We start from the raw sequence: 19,045 nt of genomic DNA, 5'->3' as shown, positions 1-19,045 counted from the left end.
TCTTTTCCGTGGCTATTTATACATGATGTGTTTGTCTATCTCGTCGGGGCTACGGATTCAACCTCATGATGTTGCCGCCTCAGTTTCAGAAGGCGTCACATCTTTCTTTACGCATCTGAAAGTTAGAGCCATCTCCTCTATTGCGATGGTAAAGCGCAAGGCGACGCTTGATTCCCCGATGTGGCCCATGATCATATACTCAATTTAAACTAACAAAGTGGTCAGACAATGTATAGGATAAGTATATTACTTACTAACTAGGGGTGAGCAGTTCCCGATCCGATCCGGTTCCCATAAAAAACCGAGAACCGGACCGGTGGCCCCGGTTCCCACTTTTCGAATCTGCAGACAGGACCGACCACCCTCGAAATCGGGAACTGGACTCGACCGTCGGTCCGGTCCGATTTTCGGGTGGTTCTAAGGATTTTCGGTCCACGGTTCCAAAAAGTGGATACACACTTTGATAGAAGACGCGATCGAGCTCGAGATTGAGAAACCAAGGGTCATTGTACCACAACCTCGGTGGAGTCAAGGCCTCTTCAATTGACAGCTTTGGATCGAACCCTAAATGACCTAAATCTAAACAAAAAGTAAACGTTAGGTTTGTTTTAAAACAAAATTAAAAAAAAAAAAAAAAAGACCAGTCCGGTCCGGGCCGTTCAGTCCAGTTCCCCCAATTGGAACCGGGAATCGGACCGCCCGATCACCGGTTCCAATTTTGGGAACCGGGAACTGGACCAGATCCCCCTAAAATCGGGAACCGGACCATCGATCCCGGTCCAGTCCGGTCCGAGCGGTCCCGATTCAGGTGGTCTTTTTTGCTTACCCCTATTACTAACAACATGGCCAACGATGTATATGCATCGTATTACGTATCGGACATATATCAATCAAGATAAGTGCCAAACCAAATGTCGACATTTTCTCCATTTATTAGGTGAATCCTCAGCAATTCAATTCATTTAAATCCATCTGCGTCGGAATCGCTGGCCATCGAGTCCTTAACGTCATGATTTGATCAATTAAGTTATTAAAAGTCCTCCATTAGGACCCTTACCCTTGAGCGTTAAAGAACCACCTATGACAGTTATAGGGCTTACTTGCATTTATTTTTTTCAAAAAATTAAGAACTCGTGTGACCCAATTACAAAATTATTAAGAACTGATTGACCAACAAGCAAAATGCTAAAGACTTAATCAACCTAATCGCAACGTTAAGAACTTAATGAACCTACGGCCATTATATGGGTGATCGGTTCTCGATCCGATCTAATCCGGTCTCAACTAGGAACCGGTTCGGTTCCCTATTTTTAACCGGATCGGATTCCCTTGCGATCTAATGAAACCGATGGATTTTTAGTAAGGATATGCGTCGGTGGATTATTAAGTTTACATTTAAGAAAAAATAAAGAAAATAATCGATCAGGTCCCGACGATCCCATTCCCTCCGGAATCGGACCGAAAATTATCGGTTCCAATTTTATGGAACCGAACCAGCACCCCCCAAAAATTGGATGTTGGTCTGGGCAATTTCCGATTCAATCAATTCGTCTTGCTCACCCCTAATGTCCAACACATTAAAGACGGTCCGCTCTTATCCCTCGATTCGTCCGTTTCCCCTTTCCATATTTTTATGAGCGGAGCTGGCTCTAATTTTGGGAAAATTTACGTGAACGAGAGCAATGCTGCTTCCGATGATGGGGTTGGACAAGAACCCCCCCAATCTTTGCGACGGTCGAGGCCAATTTGAGCAGCTCTTTTGCTCCCAGTCCCATGGTTTGTGAAAGTTGTCACGCGACTATTGGGATCATCGGTCATTGATCTGTCGATTCATGTCGACCCAATAAGATGCAACCGAACCACGTGACCCGAGTGTGATTTGCACGGCAATGACGCGGAAACGCTCCATGAGCTGCGGAGGATTGGCCCAAGGAAACATGAGAGGGGTTCGAGAGGCGGTGAAAATTATTCAAAAGTTTTAAACTTGTTATAATTATGTCGATTTAGTCTTAAATCTTATTTTTTTATATTTATGCTAATTCAGTCCATACAGACAGCCTCGGCCTAAAATTATTCACATGGATGCGGCCGGCCTATGTGGCACCGTCAGCATTAACATAAATAAATTTTATAATTTTTTTATTATATTTTCTTTTCCTTTTCTTTCTTTTTTTTTTCTTTTCTTTGTTCCTCCCCTACGGTCGGCCTCCTCGATGGCCGGCAAGGCTTGCCCTCCTAGGGGCACGGTCACCTAAGGCTAGCGAGGGTCGACCTCTCCGGCCACCCAATGGCAAAGTCGCCCGATTCGGCGAGGGCGAGGTTGGCCTTTTGCCTATTGTCGGTTGCCAACCATCGAGGAGGCCGGCGATCGGGGAGGAAGAAGGGAAAAAAAAATATAGAAATATTTATATAAAAAATAATAAAAACTTGTAAAAATTGTCCACCAGCAATTTCTAACCAAAATTGGCCGGATAAATTGAATTGACACAAATGCAAAAAGTTTAAACTAAATTGGCAAAAAAAAAATGTTTAGAATTGATTAACTCAATTGCAATAGGCTTAAGACATTTTTGGTTATCATCCCCATTTTTTACCATTTGGATGATAATATTACCCGATCAATCCTAAACTTATTGCATGGAAGTCAATTCAGTGATAAATTTTTTAGTTTTGTCAATTTAGTTCCGAACTTTGACGCGAAATTTCAACATAATCTTGCTACCTTTGTGTTAAGAGAGATGGTAGATTTTGCACAGATATTAAAAGGGAAGATTATAAATAATAATAATAACAATAATAATAAATTCTTGGTGTCTCACATTCTGTTAACATCGCTTGTTGGTCCAGCTTTCGTGCTTCTTGATCATGGGGAACATTTACTAGAAAGAGGGGTCAGTCGAGGTTGACAGAAATGGAAACCGAGGATAGCGTTGGAAATCCGCGGGCGACGGACCTTTTTTTATAAAACAGCGAAAAAGGGGATTCCCAAAGCACGAGGCGCACGTGCTTTTCCGTAAACACACCCCCTCCCCCAAAAAAAAAAAAAAAATGCCCCATATTGTATGACTCTCCTCTTCGAAAATACATCATTACCTTTCGTTAATTAGTTAATTAATCAGATAAATTCACTAAGAAATCTCGAAATTTATTGCGGAAACGTAATTAAGTCTTAAAACTTTTAAAAAGTGTAATCGAATATTAAAAATTTCCCAGATTGGTACAATCGAGTCATTCCGTTAACACCGTTAATTTATCTAACAAAAAATAATGACGCGGCATTTTTAAATTAATTTCTCTATCCTACATGGCGTGTATTAGTATTATTTAATTCAAATTAAAAATACTAAAATATTAAATTTAAAAAGCTAAAACAAAAGGGGAAAAAAAAAAGGCAGAGTAGGGCCTTGTTGGTGAGGTGCGACCGCCATCGCCGCCGCCATAGCTAGAGGGGCCGACGGAGGTTGTCAGCCTTGGGGGAGGGTGGCCCACCCTCTCCGGCCCTCCCCTACGGCCGGTGACATCTCCCTAGGGGTGTCCAATGGTCGCCGACCCTAAGGAAGTGCCGGTGAGGCCTTGCCCCGCCCTGCTTTTTTTTTTTTTTCAAAAGCCCTTTTAGAGTCTTATTCAAAAGAAATATTAATTTCATGTAAATAAAAATTGAAAATAAAATAATAAAAAATGCCACACATGATGAAGAAATTGATTTTAAAATGTCACGTTAACATTTTTTGTTAGACAAATTGACGATATTAATGGAATGACTCGATTGCACTAACTTGACAAGTTTTAGAACTTGATCACACTCTTTAAAAGTTTTAGGACTCAACTGTACTTTCGGGACAAGTTTTAGAAAACTGCACCTATACGACAAGTTTTAAAATTTCCGGTGAACTTATCCCTTAATTAATCAATTAATTATATCTTTTTTTTTTCCTCATGTCAATATCATTCCTTTTGTTCTCATTTTGAGCAGATTAATGGTTCAACTCTAAAAGTTTGGCCCCACGCACACAATTAAAACTAAATTACGACCTAATCCCATGTACTGAAACCCAACATTCAATGTCGAGTTGCGCATACTTTATTTTACGTGGATATACAGATTTTAATCTCCTTTTCTTTTCTCAATTTCGCGAAATTTTTTGTCAATTCAGTTAAGATGAATTGTAATTATTCATTGTACAATTTCATGAATGAAATCTCATAAATCTAATGAGGGATAGTCTCTTCCATAAAATGTAAGATGACATTTTTTTTGTCTTATCTTCTAAACGCAAACGATTTTGTTCATTTCTTAGTAAAGGAATGGTTTTGATATTATAGTCTCGTGCATCTTAATTTATACTCCACTCTGTTACTTTTTGTTCTTTGTTTTTCTTGTGAGAAATTGTGATCTTCATCGACGATGTACATCGGCATTCGGATGCATGGCAATTCATATTATATAGATCTTTTGCTCGTTATTAAAACAGTTATGTAAATATGCAAGATTTCAAAGAAAAATTTCTTGTTTAAAAATAAATTATAAAATATTACAAAAAAAAATTAACAAAGATCTCCAAGGAAAAAAATTTCTTCTCGTCCATGTACTTAGTTATAGGTTCCTACAGAAAATTCCTAAGAAAAATGAGGAACATCGGAATTGAACTTCGCATTTTTTAGACACGTTAAACTAAAGACCAACATATGTTTTACTCTGCGCCCTTTTATTTTTTCTTTTTGCTTTTACAAATCAACGTGTTAAAAAATATCGAATGACTTTCGTTCTCCTCAATTTATATTCCATCTCTGAAACTGACCACTAGACTTATCTAGACTGGTTTACAAAACTCGTTTCTAAGTAGTTTCTCAGATTGTAGGTTGCCCTAACAAGCGACCGCATTAAAAGAACTAATAACAGCCTAACACGTCATTTGGACAGACGAATTTTGCTAAATATTCTTTAACAATTTTATCGTTTTTAATAACGAAAATGAGAAATCGATCTAATGAAATGGGGATTCTTCCCTCTGAGAAACCAAAAAATGAATCATTTCATTTACACCCTCTAGTCAAATCATGTGACCGAAACAGCATATCCAGAACCTCATTTGATGCATGAAGATGGCAATGAATATGGTCTAAATGTGTTTACGTTAATGCATGAATTGGACTCTATCTTAACCTTGCTTGTGTTGTCTCGAAAGCCGTCGGATAAAAAAAAAGAGAAAATATTAAAATGCAAAAAGGCGGGTTTGGGAGGAAGTTCTTCTTTTCCTTTGGGAGCCCGACCATTCAAGCCCATCCCCTTTGTTGGATTTTAATATCCGTGGTCCGCCCATATAGGCTATCACAGCATCTTATCCCTTTTGATAACTGCCTAGAAAAGTTATCTTATATTTGAACGTGAAAAGACACGCTCTTTAACCGATGAAAAGAAAAGTTGCGTTCTTCTGAAGACTTTCATTGATGGAATGAAAGAATAGAGAGAAAACAGGAAAAACTCACGATGGTTCTCTACTCGTCTCACGAACGTCAAACTGTGATCATACTCTCTCTCTCTCGAGGACTGCAAGAGGAGCACTTAATCCTTGAAAAATGAGGTATATCCGTTACGTGATATACCTTTACGATCAGTGATTCAAGTAAGTTCTTAGGCACGTTTTTCATGTGATTCTGCTGTAATCCGCTGTTATGTTTATAGAATTCGTTCCCTTCGTTCTTTCTTATATATATATATATATATATATATATATATATATATATATATATATATTGTAAACAGAAAATGATTAATGTGTGACGAGAAAAAGTAAAATAAAAAAGGAAGCTAGAAGGTATGAGATGAGAACGAAAATTAGTGGGCAAGGTACACAGAACAACGGAGAGAACGCCTCAGGTGTGATTCGATTCCTCGCATTCTCGATAACCGTTGGATAAAAAGAAGAGTAAATCTTGTCTGTTTCTTACAAAGACTTCAAATCGCAAGGAGTTACGATTCATTGCAATCCGAGAGAATCCGATCCTCAGCGGATCATAAAACTTCCCTTATCTCGCGGGAGGAGGGGCCATTGGAATTATGTGAAAAGTGAAGTACTAACTTGGCCACCCTCGTGTTATCTCTATTTTTTTTCCAGCTATTCTTTAAGAAGAGAAGGGATTAATCATGGTAATCATGTTTAGAAAAAGGTTTATTAAGGTTGGGAAAAAAAGAAGAAGGCGGAATCAGCCCGGAATGCCAATCATTAATATCGTCCTAGTATAATACTTGGTTGGATTAGGGAACAACGTCGATATTGCATGGAGGTCTAGGCCACAGTCTATTCTCCATTGCCTGGTACAAAGTATGATTGGTTGAGTTTAAACTAACTAATGGTCGCAAGTTGACGTAATCCAATTGATTTCGATGCTTTCTCAATTCAACTTTGATTTCCATCGAACAATTTGATGGTTGCACTGCGCTTGTTCGATTAGGAATCAATAGAAATATCTGGCGAATTTCTGATGCCCATTTTAGGTTGTTCGTACTTGATTTCTGACTGATCGGAGTTGGATTCTTTGAATTATAAATAGTCAAAGTCAAAATCGAGAGAATGTTCGCTCCTTTGTTGTGCTCACCACAGGGCACTTTATGTTGTTGTCTCAGGGGTTGCCGTGCGGCAAGACCTAGGGCATAGTCTGGCCATGTGGCTACATTTCACAAATGAGGAATTAGCTTATTCATTTGTTCATCCTCAAACATCTATCCCTTATTGAGTTTAAATTTATTAAGATATTCTCAAATGATGTAAATCTTATTTTAATGATGTACATGATTTAATTCGATCAATTATTTAAGGAATAATTATCCCAAAAGTCCTGGACCTATTGTATGGCGATCGATTCAATCTTAAAACTTTTAATCTAGCTAATTTAGTCCAAAACATTTTGACAATTTTTCAATGTCTTCCTTCCGATCAATTTTAGCCAGAAATCGCTAATCCGAATGTCGACCGTCCCGCATGGTACGACCGGTGGATGGTCAGCACAGACATGGACTATTTATGTATTTTTTTAAAATTTCCTGAATATCTTTATCATTTTTTTCCTTTTCTTTTCTTTCCTTTCCTTTTTTTTTTTTCCAATTTCGCTCCATTGGTGGCTAGCACCTCGGCAGGGGAGAGAAAAGACAAGGAAAGAAAAAAAAAAAAAAAAGGATAAACCAACATTCACGTTAGTAATTTTCAGTCAAAATTGGCTAAAAGGACAACATTACAAAGTCGTTGAAAGATTTAGGATAAACTAGACCAAATTAGAAAGTTTAATACTAAATTGACTACCGCACTAGGTTTGGGACTTTTTGGACAATTTTTCCGAATACTTAAATAGATAAGATAAAGTATCTCAAATGCATCATCCAACATTTATACCTTTCAACCTTCTTCTCTCATTGATACTAAGTTTGAAGAAACAATAGAATAGACATAAATAGATTGATGTACATGTTTTTTTATTTATGTAAAAACTATGTTAAAAAAGAATTATATCATATTAGATGAACAATGTTCATATTTCATGTGTGTTATTTCAACATGTAATCAATTTTTTTTGCAAAAAATGCGAGGTTTTTCAAAAAATGTTTTTTGAAAAGTTATTTCTAGGAAAATGATAATGTTTTCAGTTTTTGGCTAAACTATGAAAAAGACAAGAAAAATATTTTCTGTCGTTTAGTATGGAAAATTGGATTCAATTTACCTCCATAGACCCCTTTTAATAATTTTTCTTTTTCTTTTTTTGATTACTTATCTTTTTCTTTTCTCTCTCTCTGTTTTTTTTTTTTTAACTTTTTAACTTCTGGTTTCGGTTGGTCATCATCCACAACGATTGGCTATAGGGAGCTCGCTAGATCGAGGTGAGCTTGTCGACCTGCGTCATGGCCGATCGCCGATGTCTACGATCAGTGGAGGAAGGAGGAAGGAGGAAGGAGCGACGGGGTGAGGAAGGACGAAGAAAGAGAAAAGAAAAAAAATTAAAAAATGGAAAAGAGAAAAAATAAAAATAAAAATAAAATTTTCAAATTTTTAAAAAATAAATAAAATAGAAAATAAAGTTATAAAAAATTTATAAAGAAAGGAAGTGTGGAAGAGAAGAGGAAAGAAAGATCAGGAGAACGTTTCCCTCCTCTCAAAAAAGGAAAATATTTTCCCCATTTTTGAAAGATTTTTTCATGGGTGGAAAATGTTTTTCTAGACTAACTTATTTTTCGCCAACCAAACGCTGAAAAATATAAAAAACATTTTTCGATAATTTGTTTTTTGCGAAACAAATGGATATAATTTCTATTTAATTTAAATTAGATCAAAATAATTTGAATTGATCAAAAGAAGAAAAAAAAAAGATAGAACTTCACAAGCTTTAATGTAGTAGTTTATTATTCGATAGGTTTTCTTCAATACTACAAAATAAAAATATTTAAATAATGGACGAAGAGAGATGATCTCGAGTTTTAATTTCTTCATTCAAAAGATCGATGAAAATGACATTTGAAGAACATGTGGCTAGCAAGGAAATCGGATATTACTTTGAAATAGGATTAGAATGGACTTTTTGAAGAAGATAATAATAGTCAAACTCTTCTTCTTCAATTTTTTCGATATATATCTATTTGGCAAAATTTCGAATTTGAACTTTCAAACTGCATTTTATATGTCAACTTACAAATTCTTTTGATTGATATTTTCCACACTCATTAGGCTAGAATCCAACATAATATACTCGTAAAGTTACTAACACTAATAACGAGAAGGAGAAAAAGTACAAGTAAAAATATAGAGTTAATATCACGAAAAATCTCAGATTGGTACATGTGATGAATTTACCAAAAATTAATTTTTTAACCAACAAAAAATTCAAAACTAGTACATTTATAATAAATTTATCTTTAGTTAATTTCGGTTAAATTTTACTATCAAATTGTTGAGTTACATGATACATAGCGGTTTGTGATTATACCGGTTTGAGAAGTTCACCCACCTTTTGTCACAGGTGTATTAGCTTGAGAGATTTTTTTGTGGTATTAACTCAATTTAACAGAAACTAAGGAAGAGTAAAGTTGTCACATGTGTACTAATTTGAGATTTTTAGTGTTTAAAAAATTAATTTGAGTGAATTTGTTCCAATAATATTATTGGTTTTGTCGAAAAGGAATTGCGCGTAGAAGGAGACAGATGAGTAGATTTGCCAAGAGTGTATTAATTGTTGAAATACTGAGCCATTTGTGGCTAGGGTGGTCGGCGGGCGATGGTGTCTGTATACTCGGTTCGTCTCGTCTGTCTAGATCAAGAAGCTCGAAAGACGAGTGGGCACATCCGCCTGCCATTTTACATTTTTGTGTAAATTTTACGCAATGGAACACATTAGGCCCGATTCATCGACCCGTCCGGTGATCACCTCTAAATCTTATTCTAATCAAATTGTGATGAGTTTTATAATTTTTGGAAGCTCATAACCCGACAATTATGTCTGTTACTTTCGATCATATGATCTCCTATTAATGAATGCTTTATGTAAAATACATAGTGATAATATATAAGTTTACGATTAAGGTGATACAATTTACAATAGTACCGCCGGTCGGAGAAGCATTTCCTTTTTATAAATACGGACGTCCTTGGAGATTTTGAAAAAGCAAGGAGGATCTCTCCGTAGATAAATCGAGGAGGAGGAGCTGGCTGTTGATCACGCGCCAAAAAGGGGAAAGGGCGTGCGCTTCATGATCCCCTCCTCCCACCCATCTCATCGCTCAGGCGAAAAAACTCACACGTCCCATCTTCTCTCTCTCTCTCTCTCTCTCTCTCTCTCTCTCGTTGTTCCTTGCTCCTATCTCCAAGCGGCACCGAACTCACCACGAGCCCACATTCTCTCTCCTCCTCTGTAACAACCTCTCTCTCTCCCCGTCGCAGCGACCGCAGAAGAACCTCCGACGCCGGTCATGATCCCGCTCTCGACGGCCGCCTCCAGGTTTCGCCGAGCTCCTGAGAAGTAGCCGACGGCTTCGACCCGCTTCGTCGGCGGCGATATGATCGACCTCAACCTCGGCGTCGCTCCCGCCGGCTCCGCCTCCAGTCCGACCCGGACGGCGGCCGAGAAGCTTCCGGAACCTCCCGGGAGCCGTCCGGTCGAGAGCACCGGGAGCTTCGCCTCCTCGATTCTCAACGTCGAGGCCTCCGACGACACCTGCTCTCGCGGCGGCGACGGCGTCTTCGCCTACGACTTCGGCTTGGTCAGCAGCATGGGCTCCCGCTGCGCCGGCGACGGCAAGCCCGTGGAGGTTTCCGATGGCGAAGAGGGAGGTGACGGCGACCGGACGATTCAGCTATTCCCGCCGCCGCCGGCGGTTGATGGCGGCGGCGGCGGTTTCGGAGCCGGAGACTTTTCCGGCTCTCGGTCGCGGCGTCAGCGTGCTAAGGAGACGCCTCAGCCGCCGCAGCAACAGAGGCCATCCGTGAAGAGGAGTAGGCGCGGGCCGAGGTCTCGGAGCTCGCAGTATCGCGGCGTGACGTTCTATCGGAGGACCAGTCGCTGGGAGTCGCATATTTGGTTAGTCTTACTTGTACTGTTTAAGTGTCTCCTGATTTAGATTAAACACGATGATAAAAACATGCTTCGGATGGCTTAAGCTCTCGCGGTGGAATTGGAATCCTTTTTCTTGACGCAATGATAATGCTATTCTGATTCTGATTTGACTGCACATGGCTTGTCATGATGCTTTATTCTGAGCAAGCTGCTTGTCATTATGCAGGGACTGTGGGAAACAAGTGTACTTGGGTGAGGAACGTTATAATTTCTTGCTTGTGTCTTGTGTCTACTTTTGTACTAGTTTTTATGCTGCGTCCGACTTTCTTGGTCCAGCATTACTGGTCAGAGAAGGCCTAGCGTTAATCGTGTTTCATTTTGTTTTGTCCCCTCTGTTCGTTGTTTCATTAGGGGGATTTGATACTGCTCACGCCGCTGCCAGGTAAATACTTCCACTCAGTGACTCTGTCAATGTTGGTTCTTGCTATTGCTGGCTTTGTTGGGAACCAGCTAAAAGTATAGTTAATGGGTTTCTGCAACTAGAGCTTATGATCGAGCTGCCATCAAGTTTCGGGGACTAGATGCGGATATCAACTTTAACATCAGCGACTATGAGGAGGACATTATGCAGGTTAGCTTCGAAGGAGATGGCAGTTCAGCTCGAACCTCAAATTTCTCAGTGGGTTTGTATCGTTATTCCGGGTTTATTGTTTTGCAGATGAGCAACTTCACAAAGGAAGAATTCGTGCATATTCTTCGGCGGCAAAGCACAGGATTCTCTAGAGGGAGCTCCAAGTATAGAGGTGTTACGCTGCACAAATGCGGAAAATGGGAAGCTCGGATGGGGCAGTTCCTCGGCAAGAAGTAATCCGTTCTTTCATCGATGTTGATTCGACAATTGGCTTTACCTGTTTTTTTCCTTCTATTTGCACATCTTTAAGGTCGTGGGCTGCATGCAAAGTCAATACGGAATTTTGAGAGCAAACTGACTGTAAGCAATTGTAGACTTGATTTTCACTGCAAAGCAATCATTCCTCTACAGGTATAACTATCTTGGGCTATTCGATAGCGAGATAGAAGCTGCAAGGTCTCACTGTTCATTGACTTATTATCTTCTTTATGTCTGTCGAGCTACTGGTCCCCAAGGCTTCAAAAGGGACCATTAAAGAATAATGTGTTATTCTTCTCCAAATCAGGGCATATGATAAGGCTGCAATAAAATGCAATGGAAGGGAAGCCGTCACCAACTTTGATCCAAGCAAATATGAAGAAGAAGAAGAAGAAATGGGTGAGGCTGGGAAAGGGGCTAGAAACTATGCTGAAATGCTAACTTTTAGTACCTGCATGTGCTTATTGGTTGGGAGACAAAACACTCCCAGCATGTGCTTATATTGGACCTTCTCGATGCAGATGGGAACCATAGCCTCGATTTGAACTTGGGGATTGCCCCTCCTGAAAAACTTGATAGTACTGGTAGTCCTCGTTTTCCACTTCAATGGAACGACATGCATTGTTACCCAATACCAAGGGTAATGCTCATATCCTGTTCTTGAGAATCATCTCTGATTTAGCTTAAATGTGCAATTTGGACTTAGATAGATGTGTCTGCATCTCTGGGCACAATCTGTGTGTGTGTATGTGTGTCATCAGAGAGCAGATATGGAATTCTATTTGCTGCTAATATACAGTTTCTCATATTCATGCAAGAACAGATTGAGAACTCTTATTCAGCCGTACCGGGGGCTCAAGAGCTCCACCACCCTGCTGCTGTGTCTGAGCATCTCTCTCACTTAAGTGGTCAAAATTCGATATTCTTTCCCATGCACAAGGTAATAATTGGGTGTGGCATGGTTGTTCACGCGTTTCCTGGTTTGAAATAGCTTTCGCCTTCCAATTTTGTTCGTGTCAAGTGCAGATTTCTGACAGGTCACACCCCTTGCCAATCGCCCGCATTTCCTAGCCATTATCTACCATTCACTGATTTTGCAGGGAACAGCAATAGAAAAGAGAGCGGAAGTTGATCCCTTGTCAAACTGGGCATCTCGATACGGAGGCCCTTTTGGTGGAGCAACTCCCGTGCCGTTCTTCTCTACTGCAGCATCATCAGGATTCTCTTCTTCAGTCGCTGCTATGCCATCAGCTGCTGCATATCACCAATACCTTTAGTCGATATCGGCCTAGTTTTGCTTCACCAATTACCACTCCACGACAAGCGGTTCACTGATTATTCAGGCACAGCTCCAAAGTTCTCTTTCGTACTGTGAGAGGAATATTGATCTTCCACGCAGGACCGGCAGTCCAGTGCCAAAAGTTCTTGAGCCGAAATACCAATGTTTCGTGACAAACCCGATTCTTCTTGTAAAGTGAATCACACGATTTCATCTCTGTAGCAAATAGTAAAGAGTTTGGATTTTCGCCTTTTCCTTTGCCTCCTTCATATGTGAATTTCGTTCATAAACTCTCACTTGTTCAGGTACTTAGCTCCAGGTACATATTTTTCTTGAATGGTCAGAATTTCTCTACTCGAGTGCCTTCCCTTCAAGCATAGATAATCCAGATGCGGTTTTGTGCTTTCTCTCCATTACCATCCAATTCTTGTATAGATATCAATAAAGATCCTACTCTTCAGCTTCTAGACGATAGAAGGTATTGATTGGTAGTTTTAATTCGGTGAATCTGTCGAAATATGCCGCTTAGATGGGGAAATAATCTGATAAATGCGGGATAGTAAATTAGAAACTGTTACAAGCATAGCCCTGGCTGTGCAATACAATTTAAGCATTTTCAATTACAAGATCAACCGTTAGTAATTTGTATAGGGGTGCGTCTTTGTAATATCTTGGAAGTTATTATTTAAAGGATAATAAAGAGATACTTTACCTAAAAATTTTGCCAAAAATTGCTTATTGTAAAAATTACCATCCCAAAATGAAAAAAATTATAAATCATAACGAGTTTCTCTTTCGTTTAATTATGAAGGAAATGAGGTAATTCAAACTTTTTAAAGGCGTTTTTTCCATTTTACTCAATTTTTTTTCTTTCCCTTAAAATATCTTCTTATGTTAGCTAATATGTTCATCAAAATCCAAACATACTTATTTCTTTATATTGTTATTGACATTTATTTTTGCATATGCTAATGGCAAATATCACAAAGAGATAATAACCGTAGCAAAATCAAAATCCATAAAGATAATATGAAAAGTTCAAAAGTTTAAGCGCAAATATACTATTTTCAGCGAGAAAATTTTAGAAAATTCATCCAGTATCGGCATGTTTTTTTTTTTTTTTTTTTGGGAGCATGTGTGGAACCAGTAGAGTGGGTGTGGTTGAATGACAATGTCATTGTGCTTTCACTTGTCACAGTATGCCACGTGTCCAACTCGATATTGTGCCGTCATCGTTTTCCTCCCTTCCTCCTCAGTAAGGAAATTCCGCATTCCTCGGCTTTTGCTATGTAGGCTGGTACGGCACCTCCAGGTAGGGAAAAGAAAAAAAGAAGAAAAAAATTGAAATTCAAAGGAAAAAAGACAAGGGGACCAATCAAATCACGACAAAACCTGGGAGTCCTTTCGTAGTACTGCTGCTCGAAGTGAAGAAATATGGACCCCAAGAAAGCGACGTTGATTATTCCAGGGCCAAGGGATTATCAAAGTACATTCTTATCTAAGAATAGCATTCCCACATTAAGCATCGATTTAGATGGAACGACATGCTTTCGTGAACTTGCTTGACCCGCGATCTGCCTCGAAATCTTTCGAGCCAAAATAAATTTCTACGCCGCGCAATCCCCTTTGCCTTAAACGTCGATTTCCTTTGTGGCGAGCCACCGACGGTAACCTTCACGTCGTTTAATTCGATCGTATAATACCGCCACTATCTAGATTTTCCAAAGTTTCGATCCGACACCGCCGCTCACTGCGCTGCGGCAGTACTTTGAAAAATCCCACATCACGGTGCGTTTTCAAGCAACCTGTTCGCCACCAACTCACCTCCCACTCGCCACCATACCTACTCGGTTAATCTCTAGAATTGATTTCGATTCTTTTGAGCTTCTGTTGATTTCTGCTTTGTTTCGTTTTCTTTCGATTTTGTCGCCCGTAAAATAGCTTGCTTTGTCAAGGCATCCCTTAGGCTCTATACCAAATTGTTGGGTCCTTGCTAGAGGTATCAAACATGTTAGTCGGGTCGGTTTGAGTCGGATCGAATATGATCCGACCCATATTAATTCATTTAACCCGTTTTAATCTATTTTCATGTTGTACAAATTCAACGATCCACACCCGACCCAATTTATATTACTAAAATACTTCCATATTTAATTTAATTTAATTTAGAAAAACTTATGAATTATTAAAACATTATAATTTTATAATTAAAAATAAAAAAATTAATTGTTAAAATAGTTGGCTAACCCATTATGACCCATTTAAATCTATTTAAAATCCATTAAGTTGTTAGTGACTCATTTAAGTTTGTTCAGCAATATATTTATGACTCACGCTCTTAAATATGGGTTAGAATATGGATTCTTGACCCATTTTTGTCATCTCTAAACGTTGCTAAAGCAGCCATCTTCGAGTTGTTAGCCACGTTTAGAGATGTCAATGTGGGTCATTGACCCATTTTTTTAACCTATTTTTATATATTCGTGTCATGTATAGGTTCACTAAATTTGAAAAATAGGTCAAATTTGGGTCTAAGATTATAAAGCCTATTTAAATATGGGTTTTAGCCCAACCCATTTTTGATTCATTTTTTACCCATGGGCTATAGCTTTCCAAGCCCCCTACCACCACCGCCGCCGCCTCTCGCCCACTACCGCTGCCGACCCTCGCTACACAAATTGACAATTGCGAGGCACTACAAATTCATACGGCTATTATTGCCCGGAAGAACATGTCCCGTGTAGAATTGTCAGGGACAAAAGCTGAACATCCTCGAACTAATCCCATCATCCGGTTGATCGGAGCTTTTGGCAAGCCGTTATAAAGCAGGGAAATCAATTACAATTGCTTGGCCGGTTGTGATTTCGATCCATTCACCGCCACTGGGACTCAAAACCCCAAAACACATGCCCATGACTGAAAAGATCAAGCGCCGACAGCCTGGATCAAGGGAAATATCGTGATGGGTTTTACCTCGGATGACGACAAGAACACATGAACTTTGGAGTCACCTGCATTTCCAATCTCCGAAGCATCTGCACCCCAAGAAAAAGACAATAAAAGTTCGAAACTTAACAAGACACACCGGAAGGGGAGCAACAAACGGCAAAGACCAAAGGCTCAATCACGAGAGCTCGTCGGTGGAAGAGTCGCAAGAATCCATGGCGTCGGCGGGACCGAGAGCGAGAGTGAAGGACGGGAAAGAGTTTTTTTATCAATCAAACTTCCTATTTGATATTCCGAAGAATACATCATTTCATAGATCTCTTTGGTGGCCTCTTATGGAGGGTTGAATCACGTCTTTGCATGAGCGAATCCTTTAGAGATGGCAATATATTACTTTATTCTTGGTGCGAACGGGCGGGCAGGCAACACCGGCGGCAATGGTAGGCGGGTGTAGGAGGTGGCTCGGGGCGGGCGGGCTGGTGGTGACTAGAGTGGGCGGGCGGTGGCTAGGGGAGTGGAGCGGCGGTGATGGGGAGCGGGAGGGGGTGGTAGCGGAGAAAAACAAGAGGTGTCAATATGGATTGGGTCGGGTATGGGTCGGGTATGGGTATGGGTCGGGTCGGGTCGGGTATGGGTCAAAACGGGTTAAATTGGTCAATATGGGTTGGACCATATTCGATCCGATCCAAACCCAACCCAATTCACCCATTTGACACCTCTAGCCACATTATAACCTCCTTGTGAGCCATTGACTCTATTTTCCCACTCCAATAAGTATAAAACCACGATGGGTTTGAATGACTCTTTGATTGCTTTGATTTAGCTTTAGTGCAATTCCGAAGAGCCCAAGTTGCTCCATTAAAAACTCCATTGAAACCGGCGTTTCGACATATTTTTATGCTTGTTGGGATTTGAGATTAAGCACCGTGTAGGCGCCACTCGATGATTTTAATGATCGATTCGATATTCTAGATTAGACCGACACATGTAAATGTCCAATTAATATTTGAAATTGCATGTAATTGAAGCCGATTACAATTGTGTGTTTGCTCCTTTAGAATAGCGAATGCATGTGCTTGCTTATCTATATTTGTGTGGCGAACCGATGCATGATTCGATTAGTGCTTTTCATGTTTTGTTGACATTTAGGTCAATAGGTGTTAGCGAGAAAAATTATCAAAAAAGTCATAAATCTATTGTAATTATGTCAATTCGTTTTAAATCTTTTGTATTTGTATCAACTTTGCCCAGTCGGTGATGATGTGGCGCTACTTAGACATGGCTAGGGACCAATTTGGGCCCGGAACAGGCTCGAGTCAAACCCGTAACCAGCCTGTGCCAAAGGGGCCGATTACGGGCCCTCATTTAGTGGAACCGGCAAACTAGCTGGTAGGATTAGGAATAAAAAAAATTCTATCCTAAGTTCCTAACCATTATAAATACCCCTTTCATCTCTCTTTTTTTCTCACAATTTCTCTCAAATTCTCTCAATTCGCTTTCCGCTCAATTCTCTTACAAAATGGCAAGCGAAAGCAGAAGTAGTGATAAAGGCAAGAACCCGATGGGGGAATCCGATTACCCTATTGATCCTTGGGATTATGCAAATTGGGAATTCGATGTTGATGATATTAACATTATTCTCAATGTGGAGCACATCCCAACGCAAGAAAGTCTTTATCTTTCTACCAGTATGGAAAAAATGTCAACAACAAATAAGCCGAAATGTGAGGTTACATCCGACATATGGGACCACTTCATAAAGAAGGAAAGATTTGATTTAGGCGCGAAAAAGTATGAGGTAACTTATAAACATTGTGGGGCAATATACAAATTTACAGGTGGAGACGGCTATGGAACATTCAAACGGCATTTTAGTGCGAAATATCTAATCCAAGCGGGAATTAACACCAGGCAACAATAAATTTTCGGATACGCCAATCCTAACACTCATCCTTTATTTTGTTATAATGAAAAAACTTATAAAAAAGAATTAGTTAAATGTATTTCCGTTGATCATTTATCGTTTAATTTTGGTGATATTTTGGTTTTAATCATTTTATACAAACTGCATGTGTTCCACAAGTAAAACCTGTTCCGAGAAATACATTTAAACGCGCAATTTTTGATCTTTCTAACAGAGAAAAAAAGATTTACGGAACTTTTTTATGAATTTTAATGGACGTGTGCATATAGGCAGCGATATTTGGAGTGATCCTTGGTAAATTCATTCTTATGTAGATATAACATGTCATTGGATAGATGATGATTGGAATATTCAAAAAAGAGTTATTGCATTTAGAGTTTTTGATGATAGGCATACGGCAAATAATATTTATAGAATAATTAGGCAAATTTTAGAAGAATATTATTTGCTTAATAAAATTTTTTCAGTTGGTTTTGATAATGCCAATACCGTTTCAATTACCAATTTAGAAAAGATTTGTAAACCCGATTTTAGTGGATAAATTTTTCACGTTAGATGCGCTTGTCGTGTTTTAAATTTATGTGTAATGGATGATTTAAAAACTCTTCATGTTTGTCTCAACCTAATAAAAACAACAATTCAATTTTTATGGAAACATCCCCAAATTATAAAAGAATGGTGCAGATTTTGTAAAGCAAATAGAAAAAGATCAAAAATATTTTCAAGAGATGTTTCAAATTGTTGAAATTCTACTTACGAGTTGCTTAACCAATCTTTTGCGTATAAATATTTATTATGTGCATTTATTTCGAATAATATTTCTTAGATTAATTTATTCCCACAAGACTGGGATATTTGCAAAAAAAAATTTAGATATTTTAAAATTTTTTAATAATGCAACTTATACTTTATCCAGTGTTTATTATCCTACTACGCATTTATTTTTAATATAGTATATTAATATTATTGGAGTTTTAGAAGAAAATGAAAATGATGATAAATTACATAACAATATTATAGCAATGTGAACAAAATGGCCACATTATTATAGCAAAATTCCTATTATTTATTTAGTTGCTTGTGTTTTTTATCCACATACCAAATTAGATGTTTTAGGCGATCATGTGGGTACGTATTATGAATATTTACGTTTAGATGAAACGGTAAATATTAGAGCTATACAAATAGTGGTTAAAAACACAATAGTATAACTATATAATGAATTTTGTAGTAGATATAATCTAGGTAATATTAGATCTTCTCAACCTAGTAACATATAAAGCGGGGGCCCAAGTAAAATTAGTAGAGGGCACAAACTTATGTTGAATAGGTAAAACAAGAAAAATGGAGCAATAGAAAATATTTCTGAAATAAAGAGCTATCTAACCATTTCTTTTGAGTTTGCTGAATTTGAAGGCAACATAGATTTCACAATTCTAGATTGGTGGAAGAGGCATTCAACCCAATTCCCAAT

The 19,045-nt window shown here is 38.8% G+C and overlaps 1 protein-coding gene across 5 annotated transcripts; it reads left to right on the top strand.

Moving 5' to 3' along the window:
• The first annotated feature begins 9,914 nt into the window (after nucleotides 1-9,914).
• On the top strand, nucleotides 9,915-13,310 carry LOC115735113 (APETALA2-like protein 3). 5 transcript variants are annotated; one of them, XM_030666207.2, is made up of 10 exons: nucleotides 9,915-10,557; nucleotides 10,760-10,785; nucleotides 10,945-10,975; nucleotides 11,077-11,164; nucleotides 11,252-11,397; nucleotides 11,576-11,620; nucleotides 11,730-11,836; nucleotides 11,944-12,062; nucleotides 12,246-12,362; nucleotides 12,523-13,307. In XM_030666207.2, exons 1-10 carry the CDS (start codon nucleotides 10,037-10,039, stop codon nucleotides 12,697-12,699), a joined length of 1,377 nt encoding a protein of 458 aa, XP_030522067.1. In that variant the 5' UTR covers nucleotides 9,915-10,036; the 3' UTR covers nucleotides 12,700-13,307. The 5 variants fall into 5 exon arrangements, with proteins under 5 accessions (XP_030522067.1, XP_030522064.1, XP_030522065.1 ...); XM_030666204.2 differs by having other exon boundaries at nucleotides 11,077-11,397; nucleotides 12,523-13,310; XM_030666205.2 differs by having other exon boundaries at nucleotides 11,077-11,397; nucleotides 11,730-11,821; nucleotides 12,523-13,309.
• The last annotated feature ends 5,735 nt before the right edge of the window (nucleotides 13,311-19,045 follow it).

The sequence above is a fragment of the Rhodamnia argentea genome, chromosome 10, assembly GCF_020921035.1.
Source record: "Rhodamnia argentea isolate NSW1041297 chromosome 10, ASM2092103v1, whole genome shotgun sequence".
Lineage (NCBI taxonomy): Eukaryota > Viridiplantae > Streptophyta > Magnoliopsida > Myrtales > Myrtaceae > Rhodamnia > Rhodamnia argentea.
Note: the sequence above shows the minus strand (reverse complement) of the source record. Positions and strands in the feature narration are given on the sequence as shown.